This window comes from Cricetulus griseus, chromosome 4, assembly GCF_003668045.3.
Source record: "Cricetulus griseus strain 17A/GY chromosome 4, alternate assembly CriGri-PICRH-1.0, whole genome shotgun sequence".
Taxonomy (NCBI): Eukaryota; Metazoa; Chordata; class Mammalia; order Rodentia; family Cricetidae; genus Cricetulus; species Cricetulus griseus.
The window spans coordinates 36,225,542-36,244,205 of record NC_048597.1 but is presented as its reverse complement, the minus strand read 5'-3'; the positions used below and the strand labels follow the sequence as shown (position 1 = coordinate 36,244,205).

Here is an 18,664-nt window from a genome sequence, read left to right as displayed (position 1 = left end):
ATAAACTGCTGAGTAGTCAACAGCATCTATTATTAAACTCCATATTTTCAGAACTTAAACTTTTACTCATGAGCATAGCAAGCCATTCTTGAAGTTAAAAGGCATTAACTTCAGGAAACATGGTCTTTAAAAAACCAAAAACAAACAAACAAAAATGTAATTCAAAGATATGTAGTGTTTGCCATTAATAATACTTTCTCTGGGCTGGAAATATAGCTCAGTGGTTGCAAAGCTTGCCTAGCATGCACAAGGCCCTAGAGTCAATCTTTAGCAGTGGGAAAAAAAAAACAGTACTTTTCAACCAACACACACAAATAAAGACACTAAGAAAACAACATGCAGATTATAAAACAACATGAGTTTATTAATATTCATTTAAAACTATGCATGAGTTTTGTCAGTGAGTGGACTGAGTTCATACATTAGAGATGCCAAGTGACTGAATCAAATTTTTACCCATAAGGTATCCTGAATCAAACAATATAAACAATCCAATTCAAAGGTCATCTTTTAAAAAAGAACATGAGTCCTTAGCTACAAAGATAGTCAATTAAAAGACATCATTTTAATGGGTCATATTTATCAAAAAGAAACAGTGTATAATCAAAGCTAAATATATTCTTCCCAGGTATATCAAATGTAAGCAAAATAATGTTAAAGAATTAACATTACTAAAAAGTAAAACATTTTTATGAATAGTATAAACATCACAACACGTTATTACTATTTGACAATAGAAAACAAGCTCTGCTTCAGTGTTGAATTTTCATAATTTCTATTAAGGACAAACAAAAACTTCAGCAAGAGGTGATTCACAAAAATGGTCTCTTCAAGAACATACAATAACCTACAAGTATATCTCTTTCCAATGTATGAAACCGCCCATTTGCAAACCAAACAGCAATTTTGGGACACACTCTCATGAGCTTCATCTGTGAAAACTATAAAAGTTGCTGTTGAGTGTGCGTAATTTTAAAGGCAGTAACGACCCACTAGCTCTTTTCTGTTTTATTGATTTGCATGCTTCAAATGTCCTCGTTAACAATCACAAACATACAACATTTTAAAGGTAAAAATAACAATTATATACAGCTTCAAAGACCACATTCTAGCCAGCGGCCTCTCTCCTCTAGTGCAAGAGAGTATTAACCACCAGATCCTGCATCAGACCAAAGAAGCATCAACAGTACATCCAAATTTTTTGTCCCCTTTCAAATGCTTTCATGTTTCTTTTCAAGTTCCCAGTCCACCTAATTTGAAACTGGCAATAGCCATGTGAGCAATGCTTTATGCCACAATCAAGTCTTTTCCCATGAGTCTTTTCCTACCCCAAGCCTACTGTTTATTGAAGGCAATTTTACCATTCAGATCAAATTCAGATGTATAGATCCCAGATACCTGGGTATGAAATATGCAAATCTGCCAAGAAAATTAAATATTTTTCTTCTTTTCTTTTAATATAATCCACTATATAATAGTGAACTAAATGTGCTTGTTTCATAGAAACAACTTACATTTGCCAATACAGGGCAAATGGTCTATGTACAGATACATCAGGACTGCCTAACTGACAGTGAGTGTTGCTGGCCAGGCTCCAAGCCAAGGGAGCTAGTACGGTGGTGCTCGCTGCTGAATGGACTTCCCCTTCAGGATACGTCGGATCTGGAAGAGAAATGAATTGGGAAGTTTACTTCTAATGATCAAAGTGTGCTACTTTCTCCAGAGTTTCACTCCTCTCATAAACCCTCTACAATGCCCCTAGCTTGTAAGCATAGCTGAGTCAACTCACCAACCCCAAGGGTTTTAGAATGACAACTTTTACAGCTTATTTCAAGTTTCTTGTAATGACTGTTGCGTGCGAGACAGTAGAGCATTTCCACTAAAATTGAAAGTCAGCAACTGAAACAGGTCTGCCTTCTTCTGCTAATCCTTACCACTAGTGTCTGTGAGAAGATCTACTACATGGCAGTAATTGTGGCATATTAAGACTATCACGCTTATTGTGAAGCCAGCCTCTGGTAACAAGAATGCAAAGTCCCCGTCACACACACTCAAGTACATCTCAATGACTTCCAAGTCAAAACAGTGGCCAGATTATCCAAATGTTAAAGCAACTGTGTGTAACTCCATGGGTCCCAAGAAAGCCACCATACTCGTCTCCAGTGATTTTGTATTCCAGTAGGACAAATTATGGTGTCTACCTCTCAGCCCACAAGAGATTAGAAGAGAGGACTGTGGTGGCTGCTTATAGCTGCCAAAAGAAAACCTGTCCAGCGGCCACAAAATAAAATAAAGGGGAAGCCCTCTCCATGACAGCACACCCCATACAGAAGGAACAATGACAGCACTCCAAGAACATTAAGTGAAGTGCCTCATAGCCCAGCAATGCCTCAGAGCACTGCTATGTGAGAGTACACCACATGAAAGCAGCAAGTACTGGGCTTGAGCTTACTAACTAATTATGGTGCCTGTCCTAAGTACGATTTTTTTTTCTGCTAAGCCTTACTGAAAGCCTTTTATATTTTTTAATGAAAACTGCTACAAACTATCAAGTGTCTACATTCCAAAGAGATTCCCCAGACAAGTTACTAGAACATTTTGGTTCTGATGACAGCTAGAGATTCAAAGGAAAAGCTAACCTGCATAAATTAATTTATAATTAATAATGCATGTAATCATCTAGCCGCAGCTTCCGACCACCCAGATTCCCTCTGGGAAAATATGTCCATCAAAGATAATTTCTCAAAAGATTAAGTTCTTATGGAGAAAAGTTTACTCGTGTGAGACTATTCACTCCCGAATGATAAAATATAACCATATGTAATAAGCACAGCATAATTTTAACATGTTCTAGGCTCTTTTCCATTTCTTATGGAGGACCAGTTGGTGGGATTATAAAAACTGATATTCACTAAGCATTTATTATATGTGCCTATATTACTTCAAACATCCGACACTAGAACAGCCTGCTTGCAGAGCATCAGCTAGCGTTTGCCCTGCACAGCCTCCTCCTTCTATATATTTCAGACCGAAGGGCGCAAGGGAATGTCCACGCCCACTGTGGCCCTCCCTCACCTGTTCTCCCACAGGGCCATCAGGAACCAAATGTACTGGCTGCTCATTCTCCAAGTTCCGAGTGCTCGGGTCTGCTCCCTTCCTCATCAACAGTCGGACTGCATCCAACTGTGTCACCCGATATTGGAGGCTGGCAGCAACATGGAGGGCAGTGTTTCCATTGTAAGCCTGAAAACAAACAGAACGGCACACATCAGGAAGGGGGAAAACTCAAAAACTGGAAGGTGGGAAGGCCATTCCAATGCTTTCTAAAAACTACCTTTGCGTTCACAAAAGACAGGCAACTGGGCAACTCCAAAAAGAGGCGGATGAGTTCCAGATTGGCTTCTTCTGCTGCCAAATGCAGGGCTGTGCGGCCACTTTTACGATCCTTGTAAAGGCAAGAAGGGGAAGAGTGAAGCTCCAGACACCATGCTTTAGACAGTATGCTTTTCATCCTCTCAAACGTCCAAAGCAGTTCTGAGACTACTTGAAGAGGTTTCCCCTTCGCCAGTCTCCCTGAACCCTAAGTTATTCCTCTTCTATTCCCAATTAATTTTACCTACTCCATTCTGATCACATTCTACTCATACATAGACCAGCCATTAAAATGTAGAACTATAAAATGCCACTTTTTTATGTGTCACATCAAAGGCTACTTATTATGTATTACTGTGTTTCCAGTCTTGTTGGTTGCCTTGTAGACCTAGCAACAGCAGGGCGGGGCCACACAGCAAGCCCCACAGAGACCCACGTGGGCATCTGTATTCCCAATGTACTTAACACAGTGATTTAGGACACAGACAATAATCAGTAAACAATCCCTGGATTTAAAAAGAGTATTTTCCAGTTTAAAACACTTATTTCCAGTTTAACACAGGGCCAGTGAGATGGCTCAGGGAGTAAGGTGCCTGCTGCCAATCCTGATGAGCCAGGCCAAGTCCTGGGACTCACAGTGGAAAGAGACAACCAACTCCCGTGGGCTGTCCTCTGACTGCCACATGGACCCAAACACATGCACAGACAAAAATCGAACAAAAATATTTAAAAAATCAAAATTTTAAAAGAAACAAAAAAAAAAGAAAGATTATAATTGACATGAATGTTTCTGTTGTATTTTTAATGTTTATGTAAAGATATTTGTAATTTTCTTTATCATGTGTTATAATATCAATCAAAAGATATCAATGCTTTTCATTTTTAAATTTGAGATAATAAAAGAATGCCCTTCAGATGGCATTGTCACCTATTTTAAATTTGTAAGGTATTTGTAATAGTACAAGTGTTAGTTATAACATGTTAGGCATCATTGTGAACTTATTATTTTCTTTTAAAAATTTTGCATGACATAAGTAAAGATGATCATCTGTTAAGCTGACAAGAGTTGGACTTGTTATAGCTATTCTTGGATGATGTCAACTTGACTATATCTAGAGTTAATTAAAACGAAAAATGGCTGGGTATATTTCTGAAAAAAAAAAAAAAAGAAAAGAAAAATCATTCCCTAAAGTACCATCTCTATTGTCAACACAAAAACAGAAGCCAGGGTAACATCAATTTCCAGCTTCTTTAAACTTTTCAACAAAAAAATAATTTACTTCACAGCTAAATGATTTTGTTTGTTTGTTTGTTTGTCTGGATAACCCACAGATTAAAAAAGAAATCAAGAGACCGGATTAAAGGATTTTTTTTTTTCAAGGCTAAGCTTCTTAACTGCACATACAAAGCTATTCACTCCATCAACTTAAAAACAAGAGTGGGGTGAGGAAGTAGTTTCAATCTGCGCCTGCAGGCCACCCACACACACCCCCTCCCCCACCTCCACCCTCCACCTGGAAGTCACCTTTGCCTCTACTGCGGCTCCCATCTGAATCAGACACTTAATGGTGTCAACCAGGCTCTTATTCTTCAGTAAAAGATCCTGCACTTCAGGTGAATGGGGTTGTTGATTCCTCTGTAGTTCGTGCACCACAGCGTTATGAGCCAGGACCGCACAGTGGAGGGGAGTCAGGCCTGGGAAAAGGGTCACGAGAAGTCAAGCCCTCCATCGAGTCTTCTGGTCACTACAATTAATTATCCTAAGGATGGATGGTTCCTCATTTCACTTAAAAAACGGTCTCTATGAAACCTAGTGCAGTGGCCCGAATACTGCCAGGCAATTTAAACACCAATTTTACCTAGAAAACATTTAGCTTTATTTCCCTCCTCTCTTTCTTAGTATGACGCTGAATACTCTTAGAATTTCTGTGCCCCATCTCTCATGCAGTTCTTTATCCAAGAAAGTCGCAGTTGCTTACCATCGTAGTTAGTTGCCTCAAGATCCACAAACTGATTGCTCCTCACTGCTCCCTTCTGGATTGCCTGCAAATTTTTAAGATACACACCTGTTATCCAAAGGCAAGGTACACAGTCACCTGCTATTACTGTGCTAAGAAATCAATAAATCAACTCAAAACAGATTGATTCTAAGCAGCAGCCTACACGCAACTTCTTACATCCAAGCCTTTGGCAATGCAATGATGATGGAAGCCAGCTTTCTGGCCTCTTACCTGGAGCACCTGGGAGTGGCCCTTCTCTGCACAGACATGCAGAGGGGTTCTTCCCCAGCAGTCTGTGGTGTTCACCTGGGCACCAAGGTTCACCAGATCTTGCACAATGAGGTGCTGATTGGCAGCTACGGCCACCTGAAAGGCACTCTGTGGACATTTAGAGAAGAAAGATGCTTTTGAAACCCATAACACTATCATAACAAGGACTATGAAACTAACTAACCGATGGCTGAGGGGAATGTCCACACCAAGAAAATAAGTCCTATTAATAAACAACCAACTACAGCAAGACAAGGAAACTAAAATAAGCTAAGGGTGCGGCTTAATTATACCAAATCTTTGGCCAAACAACTTCAAAGAGAACATTAATGACTTCAAGGCTGGCAGTGGCAAAAAGTCAGCTCAGTATCTCAAAGTTAATATTAACCTGGAAGTCTCTGGATTTGGGGCTCTTCAACAGTCTGCACCTGAGACTGGCTAGCCCCCACTCTGGCACAAAGTCACATCACCTTGGCCATGTCAACACCCTCCTCACCTGTCCATTGTGCTCTTTAACGTCCAGCATGTGAAATGCGTTCATCTTTCTTGCGAGAACATAGGACAGTGCCCGTCTCCCTTGGGCGACAGCGATGTGGAGAAACCTGGCAGAGAGGCAAGGAAAAGAGATGAATTGCTTCTGACTTCATTAAGTCAATCTAAGAAAACAAACACTTCCTTCCCCCTATTTCTGCTATATTGATACACTCCAATGAAATGTTACAGAGAAGAATTTGGCTTTTCTGAAACGCAGGCCGCCTGGGCTGCAACAGAGAAAAGTTAAGAAGAGGCAATGCTGAACGCATGCTGAATACTTAAAATCTATTATTTTTTAACACTCACATGAGCATAAATACTCATATATAATTCTATGACAGAAACATTAGTATTGTATATGTAAAGAAACTAGAGGTATGGAGATTTTGCGTTACTTGTCCAAAATTCTAAAGACAAACCTACGGATCAACTCCTAACTGACGGATTAGTCATGATCTCATTGTTTCCACTGATCTACATTAGTCTTCAACACAGGTTATTATTCATAGGAAGTGCATATATTTTTAAATGATGAAAAAATATAAAAGGAACATCCTTTCTAGGAACATGAATTATCACTGTGCCAACCAATAAGGTTCAACTATGAAAATACACGAGATGAAAGATACTCACGTGTCACCATCTGAGTCCTTATAGAGAAACTGGTCTTGGGAAATATTTGCCAATTTGCTTTCTTCCTGCTCTACCTGCCACTGAAAAAATGACTTCCCTAGCTGTGTGGTGTTCATTGGGCTTCCCATGATGTTCTGGAGTGACAGGGAAGTACCCAAAGAGGGTGAGCCGGCATCATGCACCCTGCCTGCCTCACAGGCATTGTTTGGCATCAGGCTAAAGCTCTGCAGGTGAGTCTCATTTTGTTGTGGGATGCTGGAGGAAGGCTGAAGGGGAACAGCAATATTCTCAGATTCCCCGTGGCCACTCAGGAGAGACACAAAACTCTGGCTTGTGCAGAACTGTGGATCTTGACTATCAAAGAGGTTTGATTCATACTTGGGAGACTGGGATGTTCTGGAACAAGAACTGAACTGCAGAGCTGGATTGTGTGGATAGTTCTGCTGCTGCTGTTGCTGCTGCTGTTGCTGTTGCTGTTGCTGTTGCTGCTGCGGCTGCGGCTGCTGCTGCATGCTCTGGGTTTGTGGCAAATACTGATACATAGAAGCCTGGTCCATCATTTGTGGAGAGCCACTGACTTGGAATGGTTGGTACTTCTGAGGTGGAGAGAAGACCTGCCCTCCATGGAAATCCTGGCACTGGTCTCTAGGGGAGTTCTGGGGTACCGCAGGGCTCATCCAGCTAACCTGGACAGTGTTTAGTGAAACTGAGCTGCACTCATTCTTGATGTTTATAATGTTCTGAAGCAGATCAGCACTGCTATCCAGTTTGGATTCATTTGGACGAACATCTTCCATGCTCTCCCCAGATGTAGGTGTTTGAGGTGATGTCTAGGAAGAAGGAAAAAACAACTTTCACTATCACTTCCTTTAAAAGAAGGCCAAGAGCCAGGTGTAGACTCTGTGGTAGGGTCCCATGACTAGACTTCAATCACAAGTGCCAACTTCTCTGAATAGCAGCAGTCCCCCAGGAATGGTTCCACAGAGTGTTCGGAGGCAAACAGTGAGATGCTTACCACAAAGTGTGTAGACAACAGAGCCGGCCTTTTGCAAACTGGTCCATCAGACAGAGGATCCGTTCCCTTTCTTTTCCCCACTGCAGATACTGTGCTCTTCACTTCTGTTCCCAAAGAGAGAAATATGCAACCTGTGATCATTTCACTTTACAAATTCTACCTATTTCCATAGTAAGTCATTTTTACTGTGAAGACACCAACAAAGTTATGAATAGCCAGAAGTAGCTCTTACCTGTGAGTTGCTCAATGTTCACACTCTGTGCCTACAAAGGAAAAGATTGCAGGTTAGCACATATGAAATGGTTTCTCACTTAGTACAGATTTCTCTCTCCCACCCTCTACAACACACTGTCAATCTCTGACAAAACAAATACTGACAGAACAGCTATCTTTGTGTTCATTTTCTCTCTCTCTCTCTCTCTCTCTCTCTCTCTCTCTCTCTCTCTCTCTCTCTCTCTCCACGTCTCCATTTTCACTTCTAGCCTAGTCAACCCTGGTCAAGATGAAATAATTAAGACGGTCTGATTCTTTCCCCTCTAATCAAAATGTTCCACTTTTACTGAACCCTGTGAATTGCCTTGCCCCTAAACCACTGTCATTTGTTCTCTCATTAAATTTCTCTCACATACAAGGCACTGAGCCAAATGCAAGCAAATAACAAAACAAATATATCCTATCCTATGAACTCGGGTAAAAGTTTATGACAAAATGCATGTGACTTACTAGACCTACATTAGCAAAAAAAAAATAATAATAATAATATAACCTTGACAGACTAGTCTCCCGCTCCCTCACTCAAAATAAAGAGCAGCTGGCACCTTAAACTCATCCACAGATAGGCTGGAAGTCTTCTGTTTGTGACTTCGGATATGCAGCAGGAGCTCCTTCACTGAGTTCTTCACTCGAACGCCTTGGAAAGGTCCTCTTTGCTGCCGGCCAACCCCCATATGGGGCTCAACTGTTCAAAAGAAAAGGAAACATCTCCATTACATCTCTTCACAGCCATGAATCATGACAGTACCCCCCTCCCACTGCAGCCTGATGGAGAAAGTCCTCAAACAGCAGACTGCAACTCCTTTCCACCATCTCAGTCAATGGGCTCTCATCAGTGTCCAGTTCTTCTCTAGGGGTCAGTGTGACTGATAGGGGTTCCTACCAGGCACCCTAAGGAATTAAAGTGCCATCAAACATGGTCCAGGATCCTTGGAGCCAAAAGACAGATATACCCAAGTAAAGCCTCTCTGTCTCTCGGAACTATTTACTCATGAAAGAGGATCAGAGGTTTGGCCAAGATTGTAGACTTATAATTATTCTTGACTTTGAGAGATCCTTGGAGGAGCAGAGTATAAACGAGGCGTTTGTACTTTTTAAAACAAAATCTTTTATGTTTATGTACAAAGTATAAAATACCTTCACTTCATTCACCTAAGAAGGAACAAAACTTCCTCTAAAGACCTCAAGGTACCACAACCTAACAATTAACACTGCCTTACACTTCTCAGTATTTCCTTAGTTCATTTGTGCCAAGAAAGCTGCTTGAGTTCACTGAGCACATTTCCACATACACACACAGGATTTCCCCCTCACTTATTGCTCTTAGAATTACGTGCATGGGCATTCTAAGTAAAAAGGAAACAGGCGCATTCACCTTAAAACTCCAGACTGCAGTTTAAAATTTACTATGAGCACAGGTTCCATTCCCAGCCACAACTTAACAAGCTCTTGCATAGTAATTGAGCATAATATTTATAATGCCAGAAAATGAATAGCTAGCTGGTCCACTATTTAAAACAGGAAAAATAAAATGGAGACCAAAGCATAATTTGACCATCTATATCACAAGCATATGAGACAAACATCTCAGTTACAGGCAAGTGAAATGATCAGATAGTCTTCCGTTTTAAGTTCAGGGTTTTCAACAAACACCCCAATAGTCAGAATCTAACAGCATTCCTTCGGAGTGACAGAGTTAAAAATCCCATGCTCACGTCACAGGGAGAAAAATGCAGTTTCAGGAATCCCCAATGATAAACCAAGAACTAGAAAAAAAAAAAAAAAATCGGTTCAGTCAATGTCGGCAAAGGGCCCAAGGACCTCAGAAAGGGCTGGGAATGCATATACACCCAACTTTTTAGATAGGCTATACGTGACACTGTGGCTTAAGGCACATCGTTTTAAGTTAAATGTATGTTTTTTGAAAAATAAAAGACAACCAAAGCTTGAGTGGCCATCAGCAAGGAACAGCAAGGAGTCGTTCTTTAAAATAATTTCGATTAGAAGCTCCAACAGCTGAGGTAATCTAGGCGGTCTTTAAATCTACCCACAGCGGCATCCCCAAATTATGCAACTGGGTTTATGAAGAAAGGAAACCATGCAACTCGCAGCGAAAGAAAGAAAGAAAGAAAGAAAGAAAGAAAGGAAGGAAGGAAGGAAGGAAGGAAGGAAGGAAGGAAGGAAGGAAGGAAGGAAGGGGAAAGGAAAGAGAAAGAGAAAGAGAAAGAGAAAAAGAAAAAGAAAAAGAAAAAGAAAAAGAAAAAGAAAAAGAAAAAGAAAAAAACAAACGGGCTTCGCTAGCTTAACTTTTCCATTCTAAAGCACACAGAAAAACAAGACCGCAGAATTCTGAGCAGACTTCTGAAACTCCATCATCATAAACTACGCGCTGAACCTGAATCACTTTTCCGACCCCAACTTTTCCCTTACATCTTGATAAATGTTTTTCCTATAAATATATTAGGAATGAGACGTGGCTCTAAACCCAGCACCCAAGGTTTTATCCTCTAGCACTGCTTCTCGCTAAAAGAATTCCAAGAAGAAAACTACAACTCTGTGTCAGAGGTGGTCGAGTTCTGGGGCGGGGGAGAAGTGAAAAGGTAAAGGGTTAGGAGATGAGAGACTCCCAGGTTTTTATCCCCAGGTGCCAGCGCTCTATCCAGCAGGGTGCTCGGAGCTGGAGCCCCAAGTCGCCGGACTCCGCAGACAGCCGAGTACTTCGTGCCCGAATCAGGACAAGGCATCTTAGCAGTCACTCATGACTACTCCGTGTCTGTCCCGCCGCTCAGGAAGTCGCCGGAGCCGCTTAAAGTCTAGGCGGCCCCTATCTGGGGAGCCCGGCCCCATCCTCCCAGGCGTGTGAACCCCGAATAGAGACGCGGGGTCCCGCGGGCCGGTACCTTGCGGGCGCTCGGCGCGGGCGCCGCCTCTCGGACGGGACTCCACGGCCCCGCAGGAGGACACAGAGGAGGTGGAGGAGAAGTCGGAGGAGTCGGAGCCGGGCGAGCCGGGCGCCGAGGGCACGGCGGACAGGTAGCCTGCGTCGCCGGCACCTGGGGCGGAGGGCGGCGAGGCGCCGTAGAAGTAGGCCAGGTTGAGCGGGCTGGTCATGAGGCCACAGTCGCCGGCCGCGTCCAGCAGCCCCTCTCCGCCGCGGCTGTCGTCCAGCAGCTTGTCCACGATCATGCTCCCAGGCTAGGCGCTCGGGGTCCCTAGACACCTGCGCCACCGGCGGGCTGCGTGGCTAGCTGTGGCTGGGCGGCTCGTACGTGCGCGCCCCGAGGCGGCCGGGCTATTTAACGAGCCGCGATCGCCGGCTGCCCCCACCCCCTTCCCCTCCACCCACTCCGGTACCCCTCCCGCCATTGGCGGCGCCTGGGCCGCCTCCCGCCCCGCCTCCGGATGCGTCTAGTTTCCAGTAAAATGCCCAGAATGAGGCAATGTGCCCTCCGCCCTCGCCCCGCCCTGCCCGGGCCAACCGGTTGTTTTCCGGCGGCTCACCTGGAAACCCCGGTGAGCACCCAGCACCCGCGCCCCGGACCCTAACCCGTGCCAGCAGCTCCAAGCCTCCCCGGCCGGCCCGCCGCACCCCCAAGGGTCCAAGCCCCGCAACAGACCGTGTGTCGGGGCCTGCGAATCCCGGATGCCTGCGGGGAGCCCCGGGCTGCTGCGGGAACGGGTCCGCCCGGTTCCCGGAGTGGGAAGACCCGAGCCAGCCGTGCGTGCACGCAACCCTCCGCCCTCAGAGTTCAGTCTCCTCCCGTGCCTCCCAGCACTTAGCCGCCTCCAAACCTGGAAGCGTTTGCCCGCGTTCTTTCAGGTCTCCATTTCAGAGCGCTTAAGTTTTTCTAACTTCCTATCTGGGCCATTACTATTACTTTTAGGTGCAGTATTGGAATAAAAAGCAATGTTCACACTTCATCTCCTTCAATACTAGAATAAAGTCTTCCTTGCCAGGTATATAGATGAGTGCACATACATGCATGTATTTTTTTTGTACATATGTAATGTTTTATTCTGCACCACTTTACTGTCTGATAAACACAGGGATTTTGATGTTTGTCTTGAATACCTTTTTCAATGATGATACAAGTATTATCGCAAATCCATCTAGCAAGAGGACAAGGAAAGTTTATTTGGGAGGAATAAATGATTAAGTCCATCCTTTCAAGTACATTTTAACCGTAGGAATAAGGTAAGTAAACATGTTATATTAAAAGACGCCGACTGTGAATAAGCATCATGAGTGATAACAAAATTCAGTGCACAGTTTCTTGTGGAGACAGGAGGTCAAGGGGAAAGTCTTTGTAAAGAATGATGCTTGGAGATGAGAGCTAAAGGATGGGCCCTACGGGGTTTGCAGGAAAATCATCTGCAAGGAATTAAGGCCAGGAGTCAGGGAAGAATTTACAGTGCCTTTTAGGACTGCCAACGGGAAGATGATAGCATTAAATGTAAAAGGTAACTATAAGTGGAGCACCTCCGGGGCTGGTGAAGTTACTGGAACTTTGACACTCACTGAAGGAATGTGGAGGAATTTCAAGCGGAAACAGTTTTAGAGGAGATGAGACTGAGGGAGTCGGTGGCCAGTAAGAATTAATTGATATGGCCCAAGAAAGATGACCCAACCTAGAGGAAGAAACAGTGGCAAAGGGGACAGTAAAAATGAATAGGTGCCTGACGATGGTGCAGTACGCCTTTGATCCCAGCACCTGGGAGGCAGAGGCAGGCGGATCACTTGTGAGTTTCAGGCCAGCCTGGTCTACAGAGCTATGCAGAGAAACCCTGTCTTGAAAAATCAATCAATCAATAGATAAATAAACAAATAAACAAACTGCCCTACTAAGGCAGAATCCACCAATCTGGTGTGGCTGAAATGGTGAGACTGACCAGGGCAAGCCACAGTTCTAGAAGGCATCAGGCAGGGGGTAGCATTATTAAAAGCACAGCTAACATTAGTACTAATGAGTTCTTAGAGATGGCACTCCTGCTTGTTTTCTGGAAATAAACAAAGATGGGAAAATGAGAGGATTCCATTCCCTGATTGATTGCTGTTGGGCTCTTGCTCTGTGCTCAGGCAGCCTTGAGAAAAGAACTGTCAAACCACTTTAAACACTCCACAGAGCTACATGCCAGCTGCAGCCATTTGCTAAAACACAACTCAGCTTCTAAAGGTGCAGGTCAGAACTGTCTCAAACAGCTTGTACCAAACTTTTCTTGGAACCATTTCCATGCAGGCCAGATTGAGGACATGTCCCCTGCTGGTAGCCTACAAGAGGGACAGTTGTGACTGGTACAGAAGGGACCATGTTGTGGTTAGTGTCAATAAAACCCTTCCTTTGCAGGAAGGTCATAAGTGACTAGTACAAACACCCCCTTTCTGGCTTGTAATATAAACAGACTGCCCCCAGTTCAATCTGTGGGCCCCCAGGCAGATACCCTTTGGTTCTTCTCATTGTTACAATAGGCCCAATTAAAGGCTCTTCAATGGTATGGCCTTTTCATGATAAATTTTTAAGGTAACATATAGAAGCAATGGGTTTCATCGCTGCCATTTTTTATATATATCTGTCACTATACTCCGTTCTAACCGCGCCCCCACACACTATGTGTCCCCTGCCTCCATTACCTAGATACCTTTTCCTAGAACATAACATACCCCCTTCTGATTCTATCACCCTCTCTACCTTTAAATCTCATGACCCCTTTTTCTAGTTCTATTACACACACACACACACACACACACACACACACACACACACACACATTGTCACAGTGATTAAAATCCTCACATTTCACTTTTCTAACACGGGGCTGATGCTGTGTTTTAAAGGGGAGATTAGAAGACCTGTCTCCAAGGCTTAGATAGACTGCATCTTAAGGACACTGGAAAATGCAAAAATAATATATCAGAGAGCTGTGTGGCTTGTAGAAAGGAGAACTCTATCCCAAAGTGACCTCAAGAAATCCTTTCACTTGGCTTTACAGATGTTAATAATTTACTTTATTGTGTTTTAACAACAGAACAGTTTGACCAGTTTTACGGTACCAGTTGTGTTGTAATATCATTATCAGACCGATAACTTAGAGTTCTAAAAATGGAACAGAATTTTTTAAATGTAAATGTAATGGACTTTTTAATGCCATAAATAATTTAGAATAGCATTTCATATTTAACATGGAAGCACTAGCATCTAAGAGGGTGAGCTATTGTACTATGTTGGCTGAAGAAGAGAACGGGCAAGAAGTCAGTAATATCTGAACATCGATTTTGTTGACTGACAGAAAGGGGGAAATTTTTTACAGTGCTGTCACTGTCAAATGAAACAGCAGCTCATCAAACAGTAAACAGATCTTGTCTGAAGATTCTGCTTCTGCCTGAGAAAGGACAATCCTACAGACTATTCCTGCTATTTGTTTGCATTAACCTGGTATCAGCTAAGCATATTACATGAATGTCTGACTACAAATTGGAGGGATGCTAAGCCAGCTGAAGTGTAGACTCACCTTTTGCATCTCAACACTTAATGCTGGGCGGGGAGGGGGGGGATGTGTTTCACTTAAGGAAGTCCTAGATAAAATCATAATGAGTCTAAATTGTATTCATATTGATCCTAGAAATATGTACCACTTTAATTTTCTTTATGACAAAAGAGGAGACATATTGAGATGTTTGTGCTGTACCTTGAATTACGATGGCCTTTAAGAAGAGTATCTGTCCATCAGGGTGAACAGTATGGCTTGCCATTTGTTCTAATCAAACACTGGGCTGTGAGCTGAGCCATTGTTTGTCACAAAAACCAATTTCATGCAAGTGACAAACTGGATGTTCAGTTTCTTTTTAATTGCAAAGTAAATCTGCCATATCAAAAAGACAGCTATCAGTATTTGTTGGCAATGAGAAAATTCAAATTTTTCAATGAAAAGCTGAACTTTGAGGCAATATCTGACAGATCTCTTGAGTTGGACAGCCTCCCAGTACTTAAAGACTAGTGATGAGGCCAGTGGTGATGTTCTTCACAAATATATTTTTTAATAATGAAACATATGTATATATCGTTATTCATCTGAAACATACGGTTAATTGAGTGATACAGATTTTCTAATGCTTTGTCATGGTTATAACGATATATACATATGTTTCAATTAACCGTATGTTTCAGATGAACAATACCAGACATTACAAAAATCATCTATAGGTAAAAGAGCTATTAAAGTACAAGACAGAACAATGGATTCAATGGATCAGGACATAAAAGTTAGCTGGGGTCTAATGTAACTCAGTGGTAAAGCACTTGCCTAGCATGAAAAAGGCCTTGGGTTCAGAGCCCAGAAACACACACACACAAATTTTGAGAGAATGGTGTTGCATACCTACAGTTCTAGTGCCTAGGAAGCAGAGGCAGGAAGATCTGGAGTTATAAGATCAGCCTGGACTATATGGTGAGCTCTTGGCTAGCCTCAGCTACATAGTAATATCTCAAAAACAACAATGTTGATTGGACTGATTTAAATGTCAATTTCTGTTTTTCAGAACTTTCACATTTGAGGGCTCAAAAGAAGACTCATGGGTTAAAGTACTTGCTGCTCTTGCAGAGGACCCGGATTCAGTTCCCAGAACTCACATGGTAGCTCACAACCACTTCCAGTTCCAAGGGATCTGACACGATCCTCAGGATTCCAAAGGCACCAGGCACACACATGGTACACATACATACATACATACATACATACATACATACATACATACATACATAATACTCATACACATAAAATTAAAAAATAATCTTAAATACAAATTTCACACTCAAAGTCTCACTTGGAGTCGCTCTGTAACCGAGGCTGCCCTGGAACTCACTATGTAGCCTGAGACAAGCTCAAAGTTGCTACAGTCCTAGTGTCTCTGCCTCTCAAGTGCTGGGTTTAGAGGCAGGAGCCATCTTTTTTTAATATTTGTATTACATACATTTACTTGTGGAGTGGCATGTTCATTCCACAGCAAATGTACAGAGCAGCTTGAAGTAATCAGGTCTCCCTTTTGTTATATGGGACTAGGGATTCGAACCCAGGTCATCAGGTTTGGCAGCAAACACCTTTACCAGCTCAGCCACTATGCTGGCCCTGGCATGGGCCTTCTTTAACCTCACTTTCTTTTAAATACGGTTAATACACATATGTCACTCATTCATTACATAAAGAAATGAGTGCCATATGTGCCAGAATTTTAGTTCCAGAACTTTTTCTAAGGATATTCTTTAATGTACAACCCTAATTCGGAATCTAAAACTTGAAGTGTTTGCTTAGGGAGAGGGGTTTGTTATAGTTGTTGCTTTTTATGGAGACTTACTCCAAATTTCTACAGATAAGGAAGTAGTGTATGGCAGATAAAAAACATCAATTATAAAAATGTTTAAGAGCTGAAAAAGAAACCAGCCTACGGCATGTACGACACAGGCATCACCAATGAAATAATGAAAACGATAGCCTCACAGTATAATCTATACTTTGGCACACTGATAATGTTAATGCTAGTAACTCCTGAAAGTCCACCATACACTAAATGCTGTCTTAGGGTTATTTACATTATCTCTAGTGTAAGTAATGGCTGGAAGAATGGTCAAAGACTGAAGTAAGATCAATAAAGTCAATGGTCAAAAATTCAAGTGGCAGTTAATGAGGTCATGCCAACAACAGCTCATGTGACAAGATAAAAATACAGCTAGCTATGGATGGGACCAATGTAACCCAGATAACAACAATAAAATCTGAACCTTCTGATATCAAGAGATATGTGGATTTGATAGATTTAATTACCTCCCCTCCCTGCCACAGACTGCTTTTGCTTACACTTTTGGTATACAGTCAGAAACTGGGGGCCCCCAAGCTCTAAGTAAAACAAAACCCTTTGTGCAAATGGCTACCTAAGAATGGTTTTTGCATTTTCCAATCATTCATTTTAAGTGCCTATCTTAGTACCTATGTAATATCCTCCATCTTCTCCCATGGTCCTCAAAACCTCAAATATTTGGCCCACAATGGAAAAAAAAAATTCCATTCTCTGGTTCAAGCAAAGGCACCTAGAGATACTGTGGTATGTCTGTAAAGCCTGCAACCCAATTCTAGCAATTTCCGGCTGTGTGACCTTGGGCCACTTCCTTAATCTCAGTATCAGTTTCTGCTCCTAAAACCTGAGAAAAGCTAGTATTTAAATCAAACTGTTAACATCACATGAGATAATGAACAATGCATGCAGTGTACTGGACATGCTCTAGAAACTGAGCAAATATTAATTCCCTTATCATTCATTTACATTATTATGAGCTGTGAGTAAACTCTCTATATCTGTGTCTGAAGCTGGAGAAGGAGGAATAGATCACAGACAGGGCAAAAAAGACCTGTTAGTCATACCTTGTGTCTGTATAGCAGACTCACCAACACCCCTGCCCCAAGCACTTTCACATTTGTGCCACTAAGCTGGTCAGGAAGGAGCTGGATGTCATTTAAAACATTGTATGGCTAAACTAATATACCAGAAAACTTGGGATGAGCAATTCCTGAAGATGTACCAATTAGCTATGAGAGTCAGCAAATCAGCTCTCCTCTCAGCATCCTTCATCTTTCCTGTTTCTGGCCAGCATGTCAAATTCCAGCTCCTAAATCTCAGTCTAGATTTTTATAGACTTGCCCTGTTACCCACAAGACGATATCTCTGTCAATCTACATCATCCTTTGCAGTGCAGAGTTCCAGAAAAGGCCCAACAAACAGGGTCAGGGTGAGGGTGGACAAAAAAATGTTGTGCAGAAAGAGCAAAGGACACACACACACACACACACACACACACACACACACACACACACACACAAAGATGCTTTGGTTTTTTTGGATTTTTGGTTTTGTTTTTAGTTTTATATGTGCAAAGTCTCAGAATCCTTGATCAGTGACTCTTGGCCATTTTCCCCAGGTTTCCAGATGGGTATGACTTATCAGATGGAGTCCTGTGCCTAGTATGATCTTCACACTGGTCTGTGGTTCCTGAAACACTTCCCCGGTGATTTTAATAGTTCCTAAAAAAAGGAATTCCCCATCTGTTGGAGGACCCTCATTTAAATTCCTTCATCCAGTACATCTAGTGCCATTTATACCATTCAGACTGCTGAGACAGAAGGGTTGCTATGATAAGAGAACTCAAAGTAGGTTCAACTGTACCTTGGATGGTTCCTTAACAGAGTTGGTTTAAATGCCTAACCAACCTAAGGCTGTATGGCAACTGTATGGCACCATTCCATAGCAGCAACACTACTGAAGAAACATGTGGACAACGGTGGCAGACACACTTGTTATGTGTGAGTGGAGTGCTGGCTACAACCAGATAAGAGTCTAAGTACAAATATAGCAAGTAAAGGGGAAAGACATCTTGCCTTGCAGAAACAACAACAACAAAAACTCAATAAATAACAATGTAGATGCAAACAGATAATCCAGGAGTAACCAGATTGCAAAAATGGCTGTTCCTTTTAAGCCAGAGTCACATCTGGTTTCCTACAAGGAAATGCAGTGGCAGCGGAG

The 18,664-nt window shown here is 42.4% G+C and overlaps 1 protein-coding gene across 3 annotated transcripts in view; it reads right to left on the bottom strand.

Moving 5' to 3' along the window:
* Positions 1 to 337: 337 nt before the first annotated feature.
* Nfkbiz (NFKB inhibitor zeta) overlaps positions 338 to 18,664 on the bottom strand; it is a 29,764-nt gene continuing 11,437 nt past the window's right edge. Inside the window, exons 1-12 of one of the 3 annotated variants that reach the window (XM_027412516.2) lie at positions 10,998 to 11,392; positions 8,643 to 8,782; positions 8,057 to 8,087; positions 7,825 to 7,925; positions 6,810 to 7,639; positions 6,139 to 6,244; positions 5,604 to 5,750; positions 5,352 to 5,415; positions 4,898 to 5,067; positions 3,335 to 3,445; positions 3,076 to 3,243; positions 338 to 1,662 (exon numbers count right to left, since the gene is read on the bottom strand). In XM_027412516.2, coding sequence (XP_027268317.1) covers positions 1,609 to 1,662; positions 3,076 to 3,243; positions 3,335 to 3,445; positions 4,898 to 5,067; positions 5,352 to 5,415; positions 5,604 to 5,750; positions 6,139 to 6,244; positions 6,810 to 7,639; positions 7,825 to 7,925; positions 8,057 to 8,087; positions 8,643 to 8,782; positions 10,998 to 11,283 — 2,208 coding nt within the window. In that variant the 5' untranslated portion in view covers positions 11,284 to 11,392 and the 3' untranslated portion in view covers positions 338 to 1,608. Of the gene's footprint in view, positions 1,663 to 3,075; positions 3,244 to 3,334; positions 3,446 to 4,897; positions 5,068 to 5,351; positions 5,416 to 5,603; positions 5,751 to 6,138; positions 6,245 to 6,809; positions 7,640 to 7,824; positions 7,929 to 8,056; positions 8,088 to 8,642; positions 8,783 to 10,997; positions 11,393 to 18,664 lie in introns of those variants that run through there. The other 2 variants (XM_027412515.2, XM_027412517.2) reach the window with 2 other exon arrangements.